The sequence below is a fragment of the Aristolochia californica genome, unplaced genomic scaffold, assembly GCF_029961685.1.
Source record: "Aristolochia californica isolate CCGP_79_NKW_82.1479 unplaced genomic scaffold, dmAriCali1.0.hap1 SCAF_2, whole genome shotgun sequence".
NCBI classification, from domain to species: domain Eukaryota; kingdom Viridiplantae; phylum Streptophyta; class Magnoliopsida; order Piperales; family Aristolochiaceae; genus Aristolochia; species Aristolochia californica.
The window spans coordinates 663,096-681,953 of NW_027181881.1; the positions used below are offsets into that span (position 1 = coordinate 663,096).

The 18,858-nt window shown below is 37.8% G+C and overlaps 3 protein-coding genes across 6 annotated transcripts; 1 reads left to right on the plus strand and 2 right to left on the minus strand.

Annotated features, from left to right (window-relative positions):
* The first annotated feature begins 2,484 nt into the window (after nt 1-2,484).
* LOC137955589 (probable receptor-like protein kinase At5g18500) lies at nt 2,485-7,443 on the plus strand. Its single transcript, XM_068802598.1, has 8 exons — nt 2,485-3,038; nt 4,137-4,823; nt 4,921-5,025; nt 5,163-5,285; nt 5,445-5,615; nt 5,747-5,876; nt 6,472-6,684; nt 6,996-7,443. Exons 2-8 carry the CDS (start codon nt 4,156-4,158, stop codon nt 7,128-7,130), a joined length of 1,545 nt encoding a protein of 514 aa, XP_068658699.1. The 5' UTR covers nt 2,485-3,038; nt 4,137-4,155; the 3' UTR covers nt 7,131-7,443.
* An 806-nt stretch (nt 7,444-8,249) lies between these two features.
* LOC137955727 (pto-interacting protein 1-like) lies at nt 8,250-12,970 on the minus strand. 3 transcript variants are annotated; one of them, XM_068802822.1, is made up of 9 exons: nt 12,724-12,970; nt 12,108-12,248; nt 11,614-11,747; nt 10,645-10,895; nt 10,420-10,546; nt 9,537-9,810; nt 9,205-9,337; nt 9,005-9,091; nt 8,250-8,521 (listed from the first exon to the last, which is right to left on the minus strand). In XM_068802822.1, exons 3-9 carry the CDS (start codon nt 11,696-11,698, stop codon nt 8,390-8,392), a joined length of 1,089 nt encoding a protein of 362 aa, XP_068658923.1. In that variant the 5' UTR covers nt 11,699-11,747; nt 12,108-12,248; nt 12,724-12,970; the 3' UTR covers nt 8,250-8,389. The 3 variants fall into 3 exon arrangements, with proteins under 3 accessions (XP_068658923.1, XP_068658922.1, XP_068658924.1); XM_068802821.1 differs by lacking the exon at nt 12,108-12,248; XM_068802823.1 differs by lacking the exon at nt 12,108-12,248 and having other exon boundaries at nt 11,614-11,803.
* Nucleotides 12,971-13,329: 359 nt separating this feature from the next.
* On the minus strand, nt 13,330-18,739 carry LOC137956227 (glutamine--fructose-6-phosphate aminotransferase [isomerizing] 1-like). 2 transcript variants are annotated; one of them, XM_068803614.1, is made up of 12 exons: nt 18,345-18,739; nt 17,523-17,695; nt 17,160-17,271; nt 16,832-16,977; nt 16,548-16,712; nt 15,365-15,725; nt 15,038-15,288; nt 14,631-14,745; nt 14,252-14,507; nt 14,001-14,169; nt 13,762-13,850; nt 13,330-13,606 (listed from the first exon to the last, which is right to left on the minus strand). In XM_068803614.1, exons 1-11 carry the CDS (start codon nt 18,565-18,567, stop codon nt 13,767-13,769), a joined length of 2,055 nt encoding a protein of 684 aa, XP_068659715.1. In that variant the 5' UTR covers nt 18,568-18,739; the 3' UTR covers nt 13,330-13,606; nt 13,762-13,766. The 2 variants fall into 2 exon arrangements, with proteins under 2 accessions (XP_068659715.1, XP_068659714.1); XM_068803613.1 differs by having other exon boundaries at nt 13,330-13,850.
* Between the last annotated feature and the right edge of the window lie 119 nt (nt 18,740-18,858).

Consider the following 18,858-nt stretch of genomic DNA (forward strand, 5'->3'; position numbering starts at 1 on the left):
TTATATACCTAAGAATTTATCGTTCATACCCATTTATAATAGATGAGTAAAACTATCGGTAACGTCTCTACCTCTCGTCCTATAAAATTTAAAATAGATAATAAATAAAATAATTTATCAAAATTTAAAAAAATGTATAGAAAAATGAAAAAATAATTTACTAAAACTAATTCAATGAGACCCCAAATTACTCCAAAGAATGCCCCAATAATTGCGCCCCTTCTTAAGCCATCGTCATAAATTTTTGAAAATGAATCATTCTCAAATCAACTACAATCCAAGGCTTCTTCAAACCTTCCACATCACATTAGTAATGTTGGAAAATGAGAGGTTTAATGTTGTAATCTGCCACCTAAAACTGTTTTTTATTGGATGATTCTTTGCCAATAATGAGACAACATTTCCCTTTTTAATTATTCTTTTCCTTTGGCACATTTGCATGCTTTTATGTTGCTTGCAGCTAAGTGCATGGGCATTGAATTTCCATTCTAAAGGGAAGCAAGTTGGCATTGGAATTGCCATTTTGATAAATAATTTTCATTTCACAATTGAATTTTTTCACTCATAAGATTTATAGCCCTTTTGGAGAAAGAGGGAAACTAGTTTTTTTTTTTTTATGTGATCCATGAACAATTATGTTATTTAATTGGTGTTAAAAAGACTGGATATTGAATATCTGACTTGAAAAACCTATTTTATATCTATTTATTTATGTATTGTATATTGTATAACTCTGAATATTTTTAATTAATAAAAAAGGGTAATTCGAACCCATCGTCCGACATTGCCTCTCGATACGTAAAAGGAAATGCTCGAATGATATGTTTAAGGCTAGGGTAAATATTTTTATATGTTTGCAATTTCCATTTAGTCTATAAATCAATTTTGAATTTCAAAGTTAAATTTTATTAATTTTTTAAAAATTATTATATAATTTGTCCAATTATACATTGAAGAAGATGGGAACCACTTAAAGGATGTGATTTTCTTAAGAAATAAAAAGTTGGTTCAAGTAGGTCCAACCTCTAGACCTTTTGCTTGTATCTTTATCAAACTCAACATCGCTGATAACAATTAATCAAGCCTTGTATATTAAATATTTGAAGATAGAAATTTTTTTATAATTAGAAATCGCATTCGAAATGATTTTCTCATAGATACGCAATTTAATTTATGTCAACCAAAAAAGTTTTAAACTCGTTATTAAATGTGAGTAAATAATGTAATTCCTTTTAAACCCCAAACTCTAAATCAATATCAATTTATTACATGTTAATCACATTAATACTATAATACATGTATAGATATCCATTAATTAAAGTCTCCTAAAATAAGTAATTATTAATTTTAATTTATATATTTAAATTTTAAATATTTTATATTATTCATTAGCTATTATATCTCAATCAAAATAGTACTAAAATGCAAACATAGTGAAAATCATTATATAATTATATTTTTATTTTAAAATAATAATTATATTATCAAATAATTATTTTTTGCTGCAAAAAGCCCGTCAGTGTTTGGATAATAACAAAAATACCGGAGAAAGCTGGTAGCCGAGTCGAGCCGGCATAAATTCTCTGTCAGATCCTGTCGCTGGCTAGGTCGTTTTACTTTTAAGCCGACAACAGACGAGCCGTATTGGGGCACTGTATGGTCCCTCGTTTCATACGTCTTTTTCACCCTACAGTGGGCCCATGGGGTTCACTTTTATAATCGATCCATAGTCCGCCACCGCTGCTGGGCTGTTTGACCCGTGTGCCACATCTTTCTGTGGTCCCGTACCGGTCATGGGCCATGGCCCACGCATAAATTTATGAGCCCTTTTTGGTTATCTGGATAGGGGACCCACCAGAGGTGTTGCTTAGCTCCGGAGTGAAGATAAGAGATGCAAGCTGGAAAATACTCACCTCCACTACCGAGATTAACAGTGTAAGAGTTGGGCCCACCTTAGTGCTCTTGTTGTCCCCACACAGTTTAGCAAGACTACTTTGGAGCTAATAATTACTGATAATAGTAATTAAGTGATAACGCTAACAGCACTACCTAATTTTTCATTTAATTGAGGCTCTTTTTCCTCTTATATTAAAATTGCTACCCATATTCGATAATTCCAAGTGTAAAATTAAGAGAAAATCTGTAAGAAGAAGAGGAAATGCTGTCTGAGGAAGCGTACGTTTGCAGACGACAGAAAATCCACAACCAACCCAAGCGGCTGAACTGCTTTTTTATCAATTTTAATGGATGACGCACTGACGTATCCGTTACCTTACCAGAGGCCTTTTTTAAATAACTTCTGCTGCTCCTCCCACTCTCACAAATGACCTTCAACTACCCTTTATGATCCACCTCAACTTAACAGTTTTGAAATGAATGCCCCCTTGATGCCGATGAATCAGAGAGGGCATTTGGGTAGTTTCGGTGCACTCTTCTGGTATCCAGTCTGGTTTCTTTGACTCCCAAACTGATCAGATTACATTCCCCTGAATTCACTGATTACTGCCCTTCATCGGGCTCATCATCGTCAATCGGTGTGTGTGTTGTTTTTTCTAGGATGTTTGACCAGATTAAAAAAAAGGAGGGGGAAGGGGGGAGACAGAGAGAGATTGAATAATCGATAAATGGGTGAGTAATTCGGCGAAGAATTTTCTGATAAACAGTCGTCTTCAAAAGCCACTTAAAGAAATACAGAAAAACCCAAGAAACCTTCCATTTCCATGCTTCCCTTTTACTGTTTCTGAGCCATCTCATCACCTACCACTGATAACTCCATTCCTTCTTATTATTCTCCTCTTCCTAACCCCAGAATTCCATGTCCCATTACTCTACAAAAGAACATTTTCTAGGGTTTGTGTTTCTAAGAAAGGTCAGGCTGAGCTTAGATTTGAGGACCCAGCCTACCGAAATCAACAACCCGCCGGTGGATGTTCGCATTGGGGTTCATTTGGGCTTGTTGGGTTGATCAGAGATCTGGGTCGCGGTTTTCTTTTGTGATCATTGCAAAAGGATTTGGAGATCTGGGGGCCGTAGAGCAGGTAATTCGAAACAACTGGTGGAGCATTTTCTTTGGTTAGTGCATTTGTCTTGTTTTTTGTTTGTCTGTTGTTGTCTTTCGGTGCTGTTGGCTTCAGAAACGGGCCTAATTGCGTTTGTTGGGTTGGAGAAAGAAGTTGAGAGAAATGCAGCTTTGTTTTCTTTGATTTCTTCGATTTCTCTTACACAGGTGTCCTTTTCTTTTCTTTTTTTTCTTAAAAAATTCCGATTTTTAAATGCGATTTGGCAAGAAAACACGGAGCAACTCTTATGATTCGTTTTTGTTCCTCTCTGCATCTTTTATCATTTCTTCATTTTTATAGTATTTTTTCTAAATTTTTGCTGGCGACATCAGAAAATGGCTCTTCTCTTTCACTTGATAGTGAGGACGAATTTGGAAAATTTTACACACTGGTTTTTTGTTTTCTGTTGTTTACTTGGTTCTTCAATCTCTTGTGTCAAGATTGGTAGTAGAAATGGATTTTTCATTTACAGTGACTATCTGTCTTCCTGAAAATTGGTTTGTATAATCAGTTGGATTATTTTTTTAATTTTAATTTTGTCTTTGTACTGCGTTCTTTCACATAACATCAAATACTATTTATTTTCAAAAAGGATGTCGGTCGTTACACATATACTATTTTGAATCCTGCTTCACTTCGTTCTTTTGTTCTTATGTTGGAGAAGCCACGGTTTTGTTTCTTCAAGTTTATGACTTTTGTCATTTCTGCACTTTTATGATGTCTCTTACTTGCTCTTATTCATGCTTGGAGTACCTTATTGATTATTTTTCTAATTTTAGCTATCTCATGATCAATATCTAAATTTGCCCAGAGGATTGGCAGAAAAATAGTGATCTCGTAATTTATATAGAATTTATCTGCTAACCTCAAAATTGATCAAAATTAAAAAAACCATAATACTAATATTAAGAAAATGATAAAAATAGACAGTGAATGAAAACTGAAGAATTAGCTTGCAAGAGCTTGACATTTACATATGGTTATCGTTAAAAATGCTATTTTTCACCAACTTAGTTTTGACCTGAACCTCATTGGTATAATTTTTACCTTTTCTGATTTCATTTTCTCCTATTTCAGGCACCTTGGTGTCATCAAAATGGCTGGAAAGTCTCTTAATACTGAACTATCCAAGAAGACTGCCATATTTGGTCTTAGGGTGTGGGTTTTAATTTGCATAGGTGTTGGAATCTTCGTTGTAATAATCCTTTCTGTGCTGTGGATATGCCTTATATCAAGGAGGAAATCAAGAAGAGGTCTAGAAAAACTCCCCATAGCCTGTATTCCACCGGTTTCAAAAGAAATAAAAGAAGTTAGAGTCGATCAGATCTCATCTAACCATTTTGTCCCTCATGATGGGATTCTCCTCACCATTCGTGAGAAATCGAGTGACAGAGAATCTGATAAGGTTTTGGTACATCTTGGCATGGGTGGAAACAAAAATGGGGAAAATAGTAGTCAGTCTGGCTCATTTCATCATGTTGATAAAGATGGTGGATCCCAATCAGGTGACGAAGGGAGCTCGGGGACATTCACAGTCTATAGACCTTCTGCATCACATCCTATGATTGCACCATCGCCCCTAACAGGCCTGCCAGAATTTTCTCACCTTGGTTGGGGTCATTGGTTTACATTGCGTGACCTGGAGCTTGCATCCAATCGCTTTTCAAAGGAAAATGTCCTTGGAGAAGGTGGTTATGGGGTAGTCTATCGTGGCCATCTGATCAATGGAACTCCAGTGGCTGTTAAAAAGCTCCTTAACAATTTGTTAGTTCAAGCTGTTTACATTTGTTTTTTCTTTTTTTTTCTTCTTAGGTTCTATCATTTCATATGATTTATGCATCCTCTGATTGATTGTCTGCAGAGGTCAGGCTGAGAAGGAATTTAGAGTGGAAGTTGAGGCTATTGGGCATGTCCGCCACAAAAATTTAGTTCGGCTCCTTGGGTACTGTGTGGAAGGGACTCACAGGTCAAACATTCATGTGCTTTTTCATCATCTTATCTTAAAATTCTTATTAGTTCTCGTAGCAGTTTCCTTGCTGTTACTGCTGATGTAAACGCAAGAGCAAATAACATGTGCTAATCTTTTTATTTTTGCACCTTCAGGATGCTTGTTTACGAGTATGTCAACAATGGCAATCTAGAACAATGGCTCCATGGGGCTATGCGGCAGCAGGGATATCTTACCTGGGAAGCTCGTATGAAGATTCTTCTTGGGACAGCGAAGGCGTATGTTCTTTCATTCTCTGCTCACGGTTCTTTAGTGACAAACAAATAAAGAAACAGATGTGATATTCTTCTGTTTTAGCTTCCTGGAATTGTCACTTATATTATGTTTTACCTGCTCCTTTTTCAATTTCATCTAAAGTAGTGGTGGATATCCTGCAGCCTTGCCTATTTGCATGAGGCCATTGAACCCAAGGTTGTTCATAGAGACATCAAATCCAGCAACATATTGATTGATGATGACTTCAATGCCAAGGTATCTGATTTCGGACTAGCCAAGCTGCTGGGTGCTGGGAAAAGTCATATTACAACCCGGGTTATGGGGACTTTTGGGTAAGTCTTTAACCTCTTAGGCAGTTGTTTGCAAATCTGCATGGTTGGAAAGAGAAAATTATAACCTAGTTATTACCATTTATCACTGAGGAATATGCTTACTTTTGTCATCTTTGCTATTTGCTGAATAGATATGTAGCACCAGAATATGCAAATTCTGGCCTTTTGAATGAAAAGAGTGACATATACAGCTTTGGGGTTGTTTTGTTGGAGGCAATCACAGGGAGAGATCCTGTGGACTATAGCCGCCCTGCTCAGGAGGTAATGAATAACACATTTTGTTACATCACTTCCACTAGGAGATAGTGACACAAGTAGTTTCTTTGATTTATCAACAGTTATTTGGTCTTTTATGTCATCTCTCAATAACCTTTATTAGCTTCCTTCTGCCCCTATTGCCTTTCTTGTTTACTTTTTTGTAATTTGATAAAGTTACCTTCCATAGTTTCTAAACAGAAAAGAACAAATAAATGAAATGTAGTTTTGGAACAGGAGGTTATCGCTAAAATATTACAGCCATGTGAAATTGAGCCTTTGGCTCAGTAGCCACATGTAAGGGGGCAGTTTTTAGTGAGATCACAGATTTTAAGTCTCGCATGGGATGGGGAAGCACTTTGTGCCTATAATAAACATTCAGGAAAAAAAAGGGATAGGAACATTGAAATTACAGCCTTCTGCATATATTTGGAAGAGACATGACTATGGATAAGCCAAAATTTTCCTTTATAGAGGACCTCGTATGTTGGTTCAATCTAGCCAGCTAGAGTTCTTGCTTGCAATCGTCTATATCTTGGGTAAAATTTTGTTTTCTATTATCCTTTCCCTTGTTGTTTACTATAATTGGTGATGGTTGCAGGTTAATCTTGTTGATTGGCTTAAAATGATGGTTGGCAGCAGGCGCTCTGAGGAAGTGGTGGATCCAAACATTGAGAGAAGGCCTTCAACAAGAGCCCTCAAGAGATCCCTCTTGACTGCATTGAGGTGTGTGGATCCTGATTCTGACAAGAGACCAAAGATGAGCCAAGTTGTTCGTATGCTCGAATCTGAAGAATATCCCATACCTCGTGAGGTCAGATTCCAATCGTTAGTACATTAAAAATAATATTTCTAGCATTGGACTATTTCATCGCACAGCCCCAAGACGTACTTGTTCACTCATCCAACTCTCTATTATTTCGTCCAACTGTATCCCAGCTTTTTCCATTAGTTGTACCGACTCTGTGCAACACACCAGTAAGAGTGTCCTTGAAACTGTTACACAATATTTTCTATCTGCTCAAGTGGGTTTGCCAATTTCTTTAACTATTTGAAAGCCTGTTATTGGGCAACTAGGTTGTATCTGTGGGCGGTCACACATAAGGTTTAAATTCCTTTTTACAGGACAGAAGGCATAGACGGTCTCAGGCCGGAAGTATGGAAATCGAATCTCAAAGAGAAAACTCTGATACCGACAGAAGCGACAATCCAGACTCGAGATCTGAGAGCAGAAGGGAGAAAAGATCATCACACAAGTGATGAATTTCAGGGTTATGACTATGAAGGGAATACATTCTTTTGACCTTATGCTTGTTTGCCACTCACCAGCAGAGCAACTTGGTTAAAACATGGGAAATCAAAGAAGGGACTTCGTTTGTCTTTTTAGAGTTTTTCCTTATTATTTTTGTAGATCTGGGGAAGGGGATTGTTCTATGTGCATGTTTGGTGTTACAAAAAAGAAAAAGAATGTTGTGTGTACAGGTCTGTAACAATTGCTAATTGAAATGTACTTGAAAAAGAGAGGTTTTTTGGTGATGTTTTAGTGGCATTGAGAAGTGGAAGAAATCTTCATATAGGGATTTGGTTTTTGTTGTTTAAAATAGTTTTACCTTACGTCTGGATTTATCCTAAAATGATTAATCGAAGTTACAATCCCAACTATGGGTTCACCCTAGGGTTGCCCTCGGTTCATTGTTCACATCTTGTTGTGATGTTAACAGTTACTAAGGCTGTATGACTTGCATTCATTATGTGTTCAATTCAAGACTCCCCCATTGATTGGTAAAGAGCTGCAATAGACACTTCAGAAGCCAATTAGACTGGTCATGATTGGAAATCCTAATAAATATACAGTGGCGTTCACCAGAAGCCTTTGACATGAGCAAGCACAAGTTACTTTTCTTTGCTTGAATAATGGAGAGCTGTGCAAGTGATTCAGGCACGGAAGCGAAAAACAAAAGAGAACAAAGACGAAGCTACGGCTAATTGGAGTGTCTTGCATATGGGATTATGAATATACATAATCCACATTCATCATTTTCCACTCACTATCAATGCGTTTGTATGCAAGTCCAATGGTATAAATCTCCCATCTATGGTTTTACTATTACAACATATATTTAACTTATTTTTTGGGAAAGGTTCAAAAAAATTGAATGATACAAGGATTTCAACAATTGAAACAAATCGTATAATCCTGGGCTAATAATCATAGGAAGAAGCGATCAGTGAAGAACTTCAACTTGAATACAACTCCGGCTTCCCTAACATCAACCTTGCAAGTATTGAACGTACACTTGTATACATACTTTTAACTCTATTCACCAAATCAAAATCCTTCTGCTGCTAAAACATGACTGAAAGTAAGTTGGTGCAGTATGGTGACAAGCTGAATTCCCTTGCTGCCTTGAATATTGTTGTTCTCAAATATTTTTTGTCAAACAAAGATGGTATACAAACAACAACCACTCAGAGACAATCAAGCCAATTGCCCCAGTTTGCAAAGAACAGAAAGGAATTCACAAATTTGAGGCCTCACCATGAGGTCCTGGCCGAGTATTCAGAAGAGGTTGGAGAGCTTTAACTACGATGCTCATGTTTGGCCTGAAATCGGCTTCGTATTGAACACATAAGGCAGCTACAGCAGCCATCTGTTCATAAAACATTGCAAGGCAGTTGAAAAAGAACATCAGTGGTCATGATTTGCACATCATCATCTCTATTACTACATTATGTGGTCCATATGGATCCTCCACTTTGCTCTCTCACTTGCTTGGTCCAAAGACCATCCGCTGTTCCTCAAAGCTTCTAAATAGCTATGCTGGTCCATAAAGCATGCGAACCTAGCGTGGATTTGGAGACATGTCTAAATGTTTGCCAAAGATTTTACATTGCTTTCAAACTAATGCAATCCTTCCCATTTTCTTTGGTTTCGGACCAATGGTGCTACATTTCCTCAAAATAATTTTAAAAGTGATGGTTTGTATAAATAGGCTCAAACATGGATGAGAAGCACAAGGACTAAGAGTATTAAAACCTAAAAATAGTGGCACATCAGCAGAAACATATTTTCCTGTTTTCAGCTAATCGACATTTACAAATTTAGCCCTGGACATAAATTTTGAAATAGTTACCTTTGCAACTGCCTTAGGAGGATAATCTCCTCCAAGCCGTGTGTCAACACATTGTCTCACTTTGTCTTCACTGAGTCTGGGTGTGGCCTGAAATATAATGGAGCCATGAGAACAATAAAGGCAGAGAAAAAACACATTGATGAAGACAAACAAAGTTTGAGGAAGATCCAAACATACCAAACAGAATTTTAAGAACTCACCCATGTCACAAGACTTTGCTGCCCACGTGGTAGTGTGTGATCAACCGGTTTCCTGCCAGTCAACAGCTCTAAAAGGACAACACCAAAGCTGTAAACATCACTTTTTACACTTAGTTGTCCAGTCATTGCATACCTGCCGCATAGCAAGATGTCAGTGTCTAATATTTTTTTTATCACAAGAAGTTGGTGTACTCTATTGTATGAAAGATAATACCAAGCTCACAAAGTATATCAAGCAAACAGTAAAGGAGAATTCCTCAATTTTGATTGTTTTTGTTGTATATTTGATTCTTTAAAACCATTAGCTATTGAACAAACCCAAGAGAGCTTACTCTGGAGCATGATAACCAAAGGTTCCAAGAACCCGGGTTGAATGCAGTCGAGCAGCATTGTCTGGAGATTGATTTGACAAATCAAAATCAGCTATTTTTGCGACATCATCATCGAACAATAAAACATTGCTCGATTTAATGTCGCGATGGATTATGGGAGGCTGCACCTTCTCATGCAAGTACTCAAGCCCTCTTGCAGCTCCTACAGCTATTTTTACTCGTTGAGCCCATGAAAGAACAGGACCAGGCTGTGCTCCTTTCACTCCTTTTCGACCTATATCAACAAATCACAGGTGACTTCACTTCTCAACAGACCTAATAAACACTCATATAATAAAATGACAGTTGTTAACCGATTTGTCGAGTAAATTGAAATCTCAGGTGTTTGCACAAGCAACTCGTTCACAGCCTATGCTAACACTCCCTGGATCATGTTTAGCTACAACAGTGGTATCATCTGATTTTTTACTTGCCATACTCTTGCACTCGGCCAAATAATTGTACCACAGCTCTGCTCAGTACAATTTTAAAGTGCAGCCATTTATTCATACAATGCCTCTCTCAAATCATTCCAAGAACTAGGTGATTTCTTCAGCTGCCTCCAAACAATAAAGCCTATGTTTTCCGGACTAAAGTTACCAAATAAATCTCTCCTTTTTCCTCATTAAAAAAATTAAAAAATCTATTAATTTTAAAATCAGTAAAAGAGATAAAGATAATGGCATTGGACAGCAATGAGCTAAAAACCAAAGCAGGAAACATTGAGAAATAGGAGTTGTAACATTTAGCAAGTGACTATTCTCTACTTAGCCCTTTTCTTGAAATGGGGTTAAGCTCTTTGATATAACACAAAAAGACACACAGCGGCACTATAGAGACCAACCATGCAGAATATCATGAAGGGAGCCCATAGTAGCAAACTCATAAGTAAGAACACGTAGACTCCCATCCACACAATATCCGATCAGCTCGACAACATTTTCATGTTTTTGTCTCGAAACCATGGAAACCTGCAAAGCTCTTCCATCAGCTACATATAAAGACAATTTTTATGATGTTTTCATTAAGCAGCAGAGAATCCAAACAGCAGAGTAATAAAAATTATCACCTGCGCTAGAAATTCTTGGTCTGGTTGTTTACTTGTATCTAACTTTTTTATGGCAGCAGTTTGTCCATTTTTAAGAACTCCATGATACACTCGCCCATATGCACCCTCTCCAATTAAAGCCTTCTGACCAAAGTTATCTGTCACTTCTTTGAGTTCATCAACTGTAATGGCAGGGACTGCTGGTGGTTGTGCCTTTACTGCCTGAGGACCCTTGGGCACAGGATCTGATGCATGATAAGATCCAGCATTGCCTGTAAACGTAACACAAATATGACAATAGTTGCGTTAGTGCACTATATTTACCCACTTGGTCTAGAGAATCATCCAGAGTTGAAGCAAGCAAATATAAGCAGAAGCAGAAGGGAAAAAATAAAAGGAGAAAATGGCAAAAAGAAAAGAAGCCTATAATTTACATTCCCTACTAAACGGGGATTGTTACTCAGACTCTTATGTAATCCAAGAAAAAAAGTACATAATGTGGTTGAATTTTTTTTTAAAGATATTATGTGATTTATATAAAGAACCACAATTTCTAAAAATAACTAAACTTAATCTTATAGAATTTTTCTTCGCCTGAAGTTCTACTTAGACCACTACTTAGCCATAGGGCTGGTATCTGGTCCCTCAAGTGACTGCCTTTCATTAAAGTACACCTATTGAAATCTGCACAAACAAGAGACTTGAAGTACAAGTCTGGTGACCAACTCGAGACTAAATTCACTGCATGTGAGACTTCATTTAGAAGTACAAGAAATTGTTGCTATAAGAGTTATAATCCTAGTAGGACAAATCTCAGTTGTTTTGTGATTGGATTTCTATTAGCCACAACTTACTATTTTCATCATCTGTCATGACAGGTAGCAAATAACAATCAATTCCCAAGATGAAACACAAATTATCGTTATTCAGACTATTCTCTGATTATTACATTGTCTGTTGAGGATATCAATTTCAGCACAACAATTTTACCTGCTGAATTGTTGGCCATATATGAACCCCCATTTTCAGCTGCCTTAAGGAAATCATCTTCTTCACAGCAACTAAAACAACCCATGGTTTTCTTTCTTTGAGAAACTTCTTCTGGAGGCAATAAATGACTTTGTCTGCAATTAGTAAATTACTCCATTGGTGAAAAGAAGCGCAGTTGCTTTCTTAAGCTCTGACAAACGTCACAATCCATAATAAGACAGAAAAACATGAAGCAAAAATAATCATTGGTTGCAGCAGCCTCAACTCGAAGTCAATGAAAGCTCATCTATCTCACATGGAAAAAGCATCTAAAGTTGTTTCCACTCTTATTTTTCCATTATATCAGAATTGGCGGTGATACACCTACCCAAGACCAAACATAACAATATAAAATGCAACGACCAAAATGCAATATTAAGTAGTGCCTTTCTGCCTAAAATAAAAAATAGAAAAAATGTAAACATTTAAGTAATAAACGGTTCCGAGTCTCCCACCTTAAAGGCCACACTAAACATCCAATCCACTGTTTTGACCAGCATCTTACATTATTCCCACAACCGATTCATCTTCGCATGACACAACCCGTTGCCCATCGCGGAGAAACCTTACGTATTCATCCACTCAAAGTACACGCACTAATAAATAGAACTACGTTAAACGGTTCCAATACCAAGCACACTACAAACCAAGTAAGATGACCAGAACCAAGAAATTTATAAACACTACATCTTTCAGAAAATAAATAAATGCTGCGACCACCATAACGAAACAAATTCTTTCGCTTAAACAACAACCAATTTCTTACCATTTGAACAGTACAAAATACAAAAGATTTCAAACATAAAGCAAAAGCAGAAACAACCCGTTATCATAAAAAGATGCAACAATAGACATGACAAACAATCAGACACTCGAACGCTCAATTCGGAACCTATCGGCTAACCCTCCAAACTACCAGCTGACACAAACTGAACTGATCCAAAACCATCTCCTCACAGAATACAACCGACATTCTAGGGCAAACGATAGTACAGATTGAAACCAAAAAGAACCAATACATGGACGGAAAAGAAGAAAACAGTCGACGACTTCAAAACTCACGGATCTAACCTGAGAACTCCAACAAAACCCACGGCGAGTACCACAGGACAAATCAGCCGCGACCGCGAATAATAAAACGAAACTCTGACAGAACCTCGCTGGGTTTATCGGAGCGAAAACTGCCACGATTTGGACTATTTTTCTTTTTTCTTTTTGTCTTCTCGCTTTTTTGCTGGGCTGAAACTTCTGCTGGACTTGACTGGACTCAATAGATGGTCCTCGTGGCGACTTTACCGGACGCGGCAGAGAGCATGGAATGACCAAGATGACCAGTTAAATACCTAAAAAGACGAACACGTTCCCGACGAGAGCTGCTTGGTTTGGTAGCAAATTATTTGGTTTTAGAGAAGAAGGTAGGCACTTGTTGTCCCAAGTGACAGCTTGCCTTCTTAATTAAAATATTTGAAATTCTTTTTTTTTTAAATAACATGTAATTGATAGGTAACGATGTGGTTGGGCCACCATGTGGTTGGTAGTAATTACGTAATTAGTCAAATGTGGGCCATATCATGTCTCGAGAATTCTGTGAGAAAAAATTTCCTATGTAACACAAACGGTCAGAGGGAAAAAAGTTTCCCATGCATTTATTTTCATGTAGTTTCTCAAAATCACAAACACATCCTTAGATTAAAAATCTGCTGCCCTTTAAGTGGTTTTCAAGTCTATGGATTGGCTTGATCATTCATGAACCCAATTAGACAATGAAACTTTCACATTCAAAGGTAAATGAGGTTAAGCCATAAACCTCTTTCACAGACCACGAAACTCTGAATAGACTATAAGCTAGGTGAGATTCTCAGTCATAGATACAAGAAAGAATTAATACATGTTAACAGCCAAGAGCAGGATCATACATCCTCTCCTAGAAATGCCAAGTGTTCTGCTTCACCCTCTGTAGTGAATTGAATACAAAACCTATGTCAGCCCACAAAACTTGCTGGCAATTCAGATCGATATAAACAACTGTCCGTGCTACTATGTCAGCAGACCTCTCATCTAGAAAGAAGTAAACAGAAGGGGAAGAATTACACAAGAAATTCTCTGCACCTTGGTTACTGAGTTGTGACACTCTTGGCAAGGTTCCGAGGCTGGTCGACATTATATCCTTGTAAAACTGTGAGATGATATGCCAATAACTGTGACAAGAATAGCAAATGAACAAAAAGGATAAGAAAAGTACTCCCAAATATGTAAAATACTTACAAGAAAATATCTATAGGTCCATCCAATTTTATTTTTTTAAAGTAAACAACAGATTTGTAATTGGAAATAAAAAAGTAAAATACCTGCAATGGTACTATATTTACAACAGGCTGAATACAATCCTCCACCTGAGGGACTTCAATTACTCTGCAGGACCCACTAGGTAAGACTAGAGGTGCATCACCTTTTGTACACATAACTATCAATCGACCTTTTCGTGCATGAAGCTGCTGTATCACCGACTGTTGCTTGCTGTGACCACAGGACGAAGACATCATCAATAACTATCACCACTCACAGAAGAACAGTAACAAAGAACGTCAATAAATTAAACCTGAAGCAAGCATCGCGTGTAGCAATCACAATTATAGGAAGAGTTTCATCAACTAAAGCCAGCGGCCCATGTTTCATTTCACCAGCAAGTATCCCTTCACTATGCATTAGTGCCACTTCCTTCACTTTAAGAGCACCCTCAAGAGCCGTTGCATAGTTGTATCCTCTGCCAAACATGAGGAGAGACTCTTCCTCCACCAGCAGTTTGGCGAGGTCTTTCATTTCCTCATCAAGTTTCAGTACCTCCCTAACTTTGTCTGACAAAAGAATCAGGATACCAGCATATCAGCAATTTTCACTAATTGTATTTCCTATTGTCTTAATTACAAGAGCTACCGATATGTGAAAATAACAGATGAGACCAAATTTCAAAAACATACTTGGCAAGTCAAACAGTCCATCTATGACTGCCTCTCTTCTTGCTAGACTGGATATGGTATCAGCACCCACAGCTAATGCCATCATGGTCATCACCACTATCTGACTTGTATAGGCCTAGGGAAATGAATAGAACACCAAAATTGTTAACCTAGCTCAACAAAACATCAATTCAAGGAGTTAATGTGCTGCATGGACGAACTTCAGTGCAACGAAAGATTGCCCACCCCCACCCCCGTCCCTTTGGCCAGAAAAAAAATGCAAAACTTAAGTGATTTGGTTATGAAGGACAAGATAAGTTGAAAAGGCTAAGCGAGTGTCATCATCCAAAAACGGCCATGCTTTAGCAAACCAGGCACAGAAACTACAAAACAAACAACCACCTGAGTATTGAAATACCAAATATTACCTTTGTACTTGCCACACCTATCTCACACCCAGCATTTATGTGGATCCCGCAGTGTGTATTCCTTGCTATAGCACTACCAACTGTATTTGTTATGCCAACACATAGGGCCCCATTTTCCATGGCATATTGTAGAGCAAGTAGAGTATCTGCAGTTTCACCAGACTGACTAACAAAAACTGCTGTATCTTCTCTGTATATGGGCCCTTGCCTGTCCAATAAATCACTGGCAATTTCCATGGTGACCGAGGCACCTATAATTCCACGTCAAAGTTAGCCAAATGATGAAAATAGCTGACCTCCAAATACTTCATACACAAATGTACTTACCAGAAAGCTCCTCCATGAAAGGCCTGGCAGCAAGTGCTGCGTTATAGCTAGTTCCACAACCAATGAATACGATCCGTCTGCTTCTCCTGATTGTTTTTAAGTGGTCCTTAAGCCCACCCAGAAGTACACTTTTAGCCTTGCTAGAACCCCCATTTATAAGTCTCCCTCTCATTGTTGTGGTCAGAGATTCGGGTTGTTCATGAATCTCCTTCTGCATGAAATGCTCATATTTTCCTTTCTTTATCTGCTCCACTTCCATCTCAAGAACAGATAACGCACGTTGTATTGAAGCTGGTCTTGGAAGACGTCCATGGCTTCTTGCACTGTCATGATCAAACTTGAGAATTGATACACCCCCACCCTGCAATGTCATTGCAAATGAGAATGATATTTGATCTCTTTGCTTCTTATTATAATCGATTTCACTGCTTACTCTGGTTTAGTTGAAGGAACAGATTAACTTATTCGGCAATTTATAACGACAAGTACTAAGTAAAGCTGAACTCATTGGCATACGGTTCAGCATGGCATTTATGTAAACATTTCGTTTTTCTCATTGTACTCTTTTTATTAAAATAATGAATTTCCGATGTCATTTTATCCAAAAAAACTTATAACCCTCAAAATTTGTTGCTTTAATTTCCAGTACGTGTTCTTTCTTCCATCTTGTAGAATGGTCAATAGCCTTAGGGTTTGCCAATTTATTAGTCCTAACAAGAACAATAATAATAAACGTAGAAGAAGGGAAAAGCAAGCACGAAAAAACACAAAAAGATTTATACAGGTTTGCCTCAAGGTGAGACTATGTCCTATCTTCCGCCGCTGCAATAATCAACTATGAAGATGAAATAGTTTACAAGAGAAATCACACACTTACAGGTGTTTCTCTCTAACCTATCGGGCTGCAACTCGACATGCTCCTCGAATTAAGATAAAAAAACCCTAATAGTGGTGCCCCCCAATTTAAAGAGAAATCAAAGGGCAACCATTTAAAAAACAGACACATTTTATTTTTACTCAACTATATCAAACACTGATACAATGATGATCGATAAATTAACTGCAAGACATGCTTGGAGAATATAGTTAGACCTTGCCAACCAAGATAATGCAAATGGGATAGGAATCAGAAGTTTGATGAGGCCTGCGACCAACAGAATTAAAGAAGCGAATAAAAAAGTACCTTGAGATGTACAACTTCATCATCCTCAATCCAAAGCACTTTCTTTGTGTGTTCTATCAATGCATTAGCGTCACTAGAGAAAAACAGCTCTTTGGGAAGCCCGTTATTTGTAGGAAACTTTGCATCATGAAATGAAGTTGCATTAGTTGAATCTTCAGTCAACTCCTGCAGTATCAGAAAAATAATGGACAACCAATAAATACATGCTGCATGTTTTTTTTATGGTCAGATAATTATCTTAGAATCATGAGCACGGGATGGAACAGAAAAAGGTTCAAACTTACTTTAACACCCAAAAGCAGTGGACTCCCACGTCTGCAAGCAACCAACTCATTTGGATAATGCGGGCTTTTAAATATGAGTGCATAAGCCCCTTCAAGATGCCTCATAACTTCTAAGACAACTTGACTGAAAGTCACAGTCTGACTCCCTGCAATATGAATACTTCAGATGAAACATGAGGACATGAGTTACAAATTAGCTATGAACGGCAAACATGATTATATTTCTTTCATTGAGAAAACACTAGTCAGTTTGTCGATGGTTCAGCAGTATTTCACTTTACTGTTAAATAGAAATCAAGAATGGTATTAATTAGATAACAGTGATCACCTTCTCCATCATTTGCCTTGTCAAAGACAAATTTTGTCAGCTTTGGAATCACTTCTGTGTCTGTATCAGACTCAAAGGTGAATCCATGCCGCAATAACGTCTCCTTCAATACCTGACGATAGTGAAAGAAAGGAAAACACAGTCAGTTCAAATTCCAATCATGTGATATGTACTGAGCGTGGAGCTCTACTCCAGGGAGAAAAAGTCAAAGTTCCTTGCAAGGTGAAGTCAAATATGAAGTCAAATATGAAGCACATATGCAAACACGAGTTGCAGGGGTGAAATCAGATTAAACCTGAATCCCTGTACCGCTCAAAGAAAACATGCTGTTTAGGTTAAATATTCCAGAAGATAAAGACAAACCTCATAATTGGTAATAATGCCATTGTGAACAACCAAAAAATCGTTCCCATGACCAGATGACTGTGGGTGACTGTTCCTCCGAGAAGGCACTCCATGAGTAGCCCATCGAGTATGGGCAATCCCTGCATGGACGGATAAAGACTCCTCCAGATTCAAATCTATTGAGTCCGCTTCTGTCCACACGAAAAGCTTATTTAATATTACAAGTGCTATAAAAAGCAAAACAAATAGAAATCTTAAGCACAAAACAACGAGATTAAATGGAGGCCAAAATTGGCAGTTTCGCACAAGATCTGTATCTCAAGTAGAAAAGGAAGGCACTTAGAAAATACCAACAAAAGAATTTAAAAGCAACTAGTTTAGTTCCGGAACTTGTTTCATTTCTCGTCTCATCCAGTCAGTGAGAAGGAAGTAAAACCAAGAAACACAGAGAACCATGAACAAAAACAGAAGTATGAAAATCCCCAGAAGAATAAGAAAATCACAATTAAGATAACTAAGAAAATCACAATTACAATAACCAAAGTTCGCTTGTCCCTATAACTACTGATAGCAGACAAGATGAATCAAAAGTCATCAAATTCACCCAAAAAAAAAAAAAGCCAATGGAACAAAAGCAAACCCCCCAACTCTATCGGTATTCGCAACCACAAAATAGATATTAAATTGTTACGGGACAAATAAAAAGATGACTTAAAACAGCTTTAGTTTGAGATGATCCGGATAGACCAGCGATCAACCAAAAGTCGCCACCGATCAAGCATCGAAGTAGCTACCCAAAATGTAAAAATATTCAAAGTCCCTCTTAGCAAGGACTCAAACCTTCATAAACAGCCTTGACAAGCGACTCGATCTTCCCTTCCTCGCGGAAAACAAGCAGCGAGAGAGAAGCCTCGGTTTGATCAACCACTTGGGAATCTATAGAAATCCCAGCAGAATCATACCCTCTGTACTCCAACCTACGCAAGCCATTGAACAAAACCTCCAGAATGTACCGTCTCTCCCTCTGCACATTGTAATTCAAGTACGCGAATATCCCACACATTTTCCTTCTCCCTTTCTCCTACTCTCCACCGTTTTTCCGTTATTTCAATGGAAGGGGAATCGAACAGAGAAGTAATAAAGGTTTTTCATAAACGACTGAAACAGTTACAGAGAGCCAAAAGGATTCAACTCTGAATCCACGTTTTCAGTTTCAAAGAGAACGAGAGCAGTTTCCTTCGGCTTTCCGGGTCCTGTCGAATTCAAACCCTTTTCCCACGAGGATTTTAAATTTTAAAATAAACCCTGGCCTTGGGCGGCATGTCACATGTGCCCCAGGCCCCAGGCCCCAGGC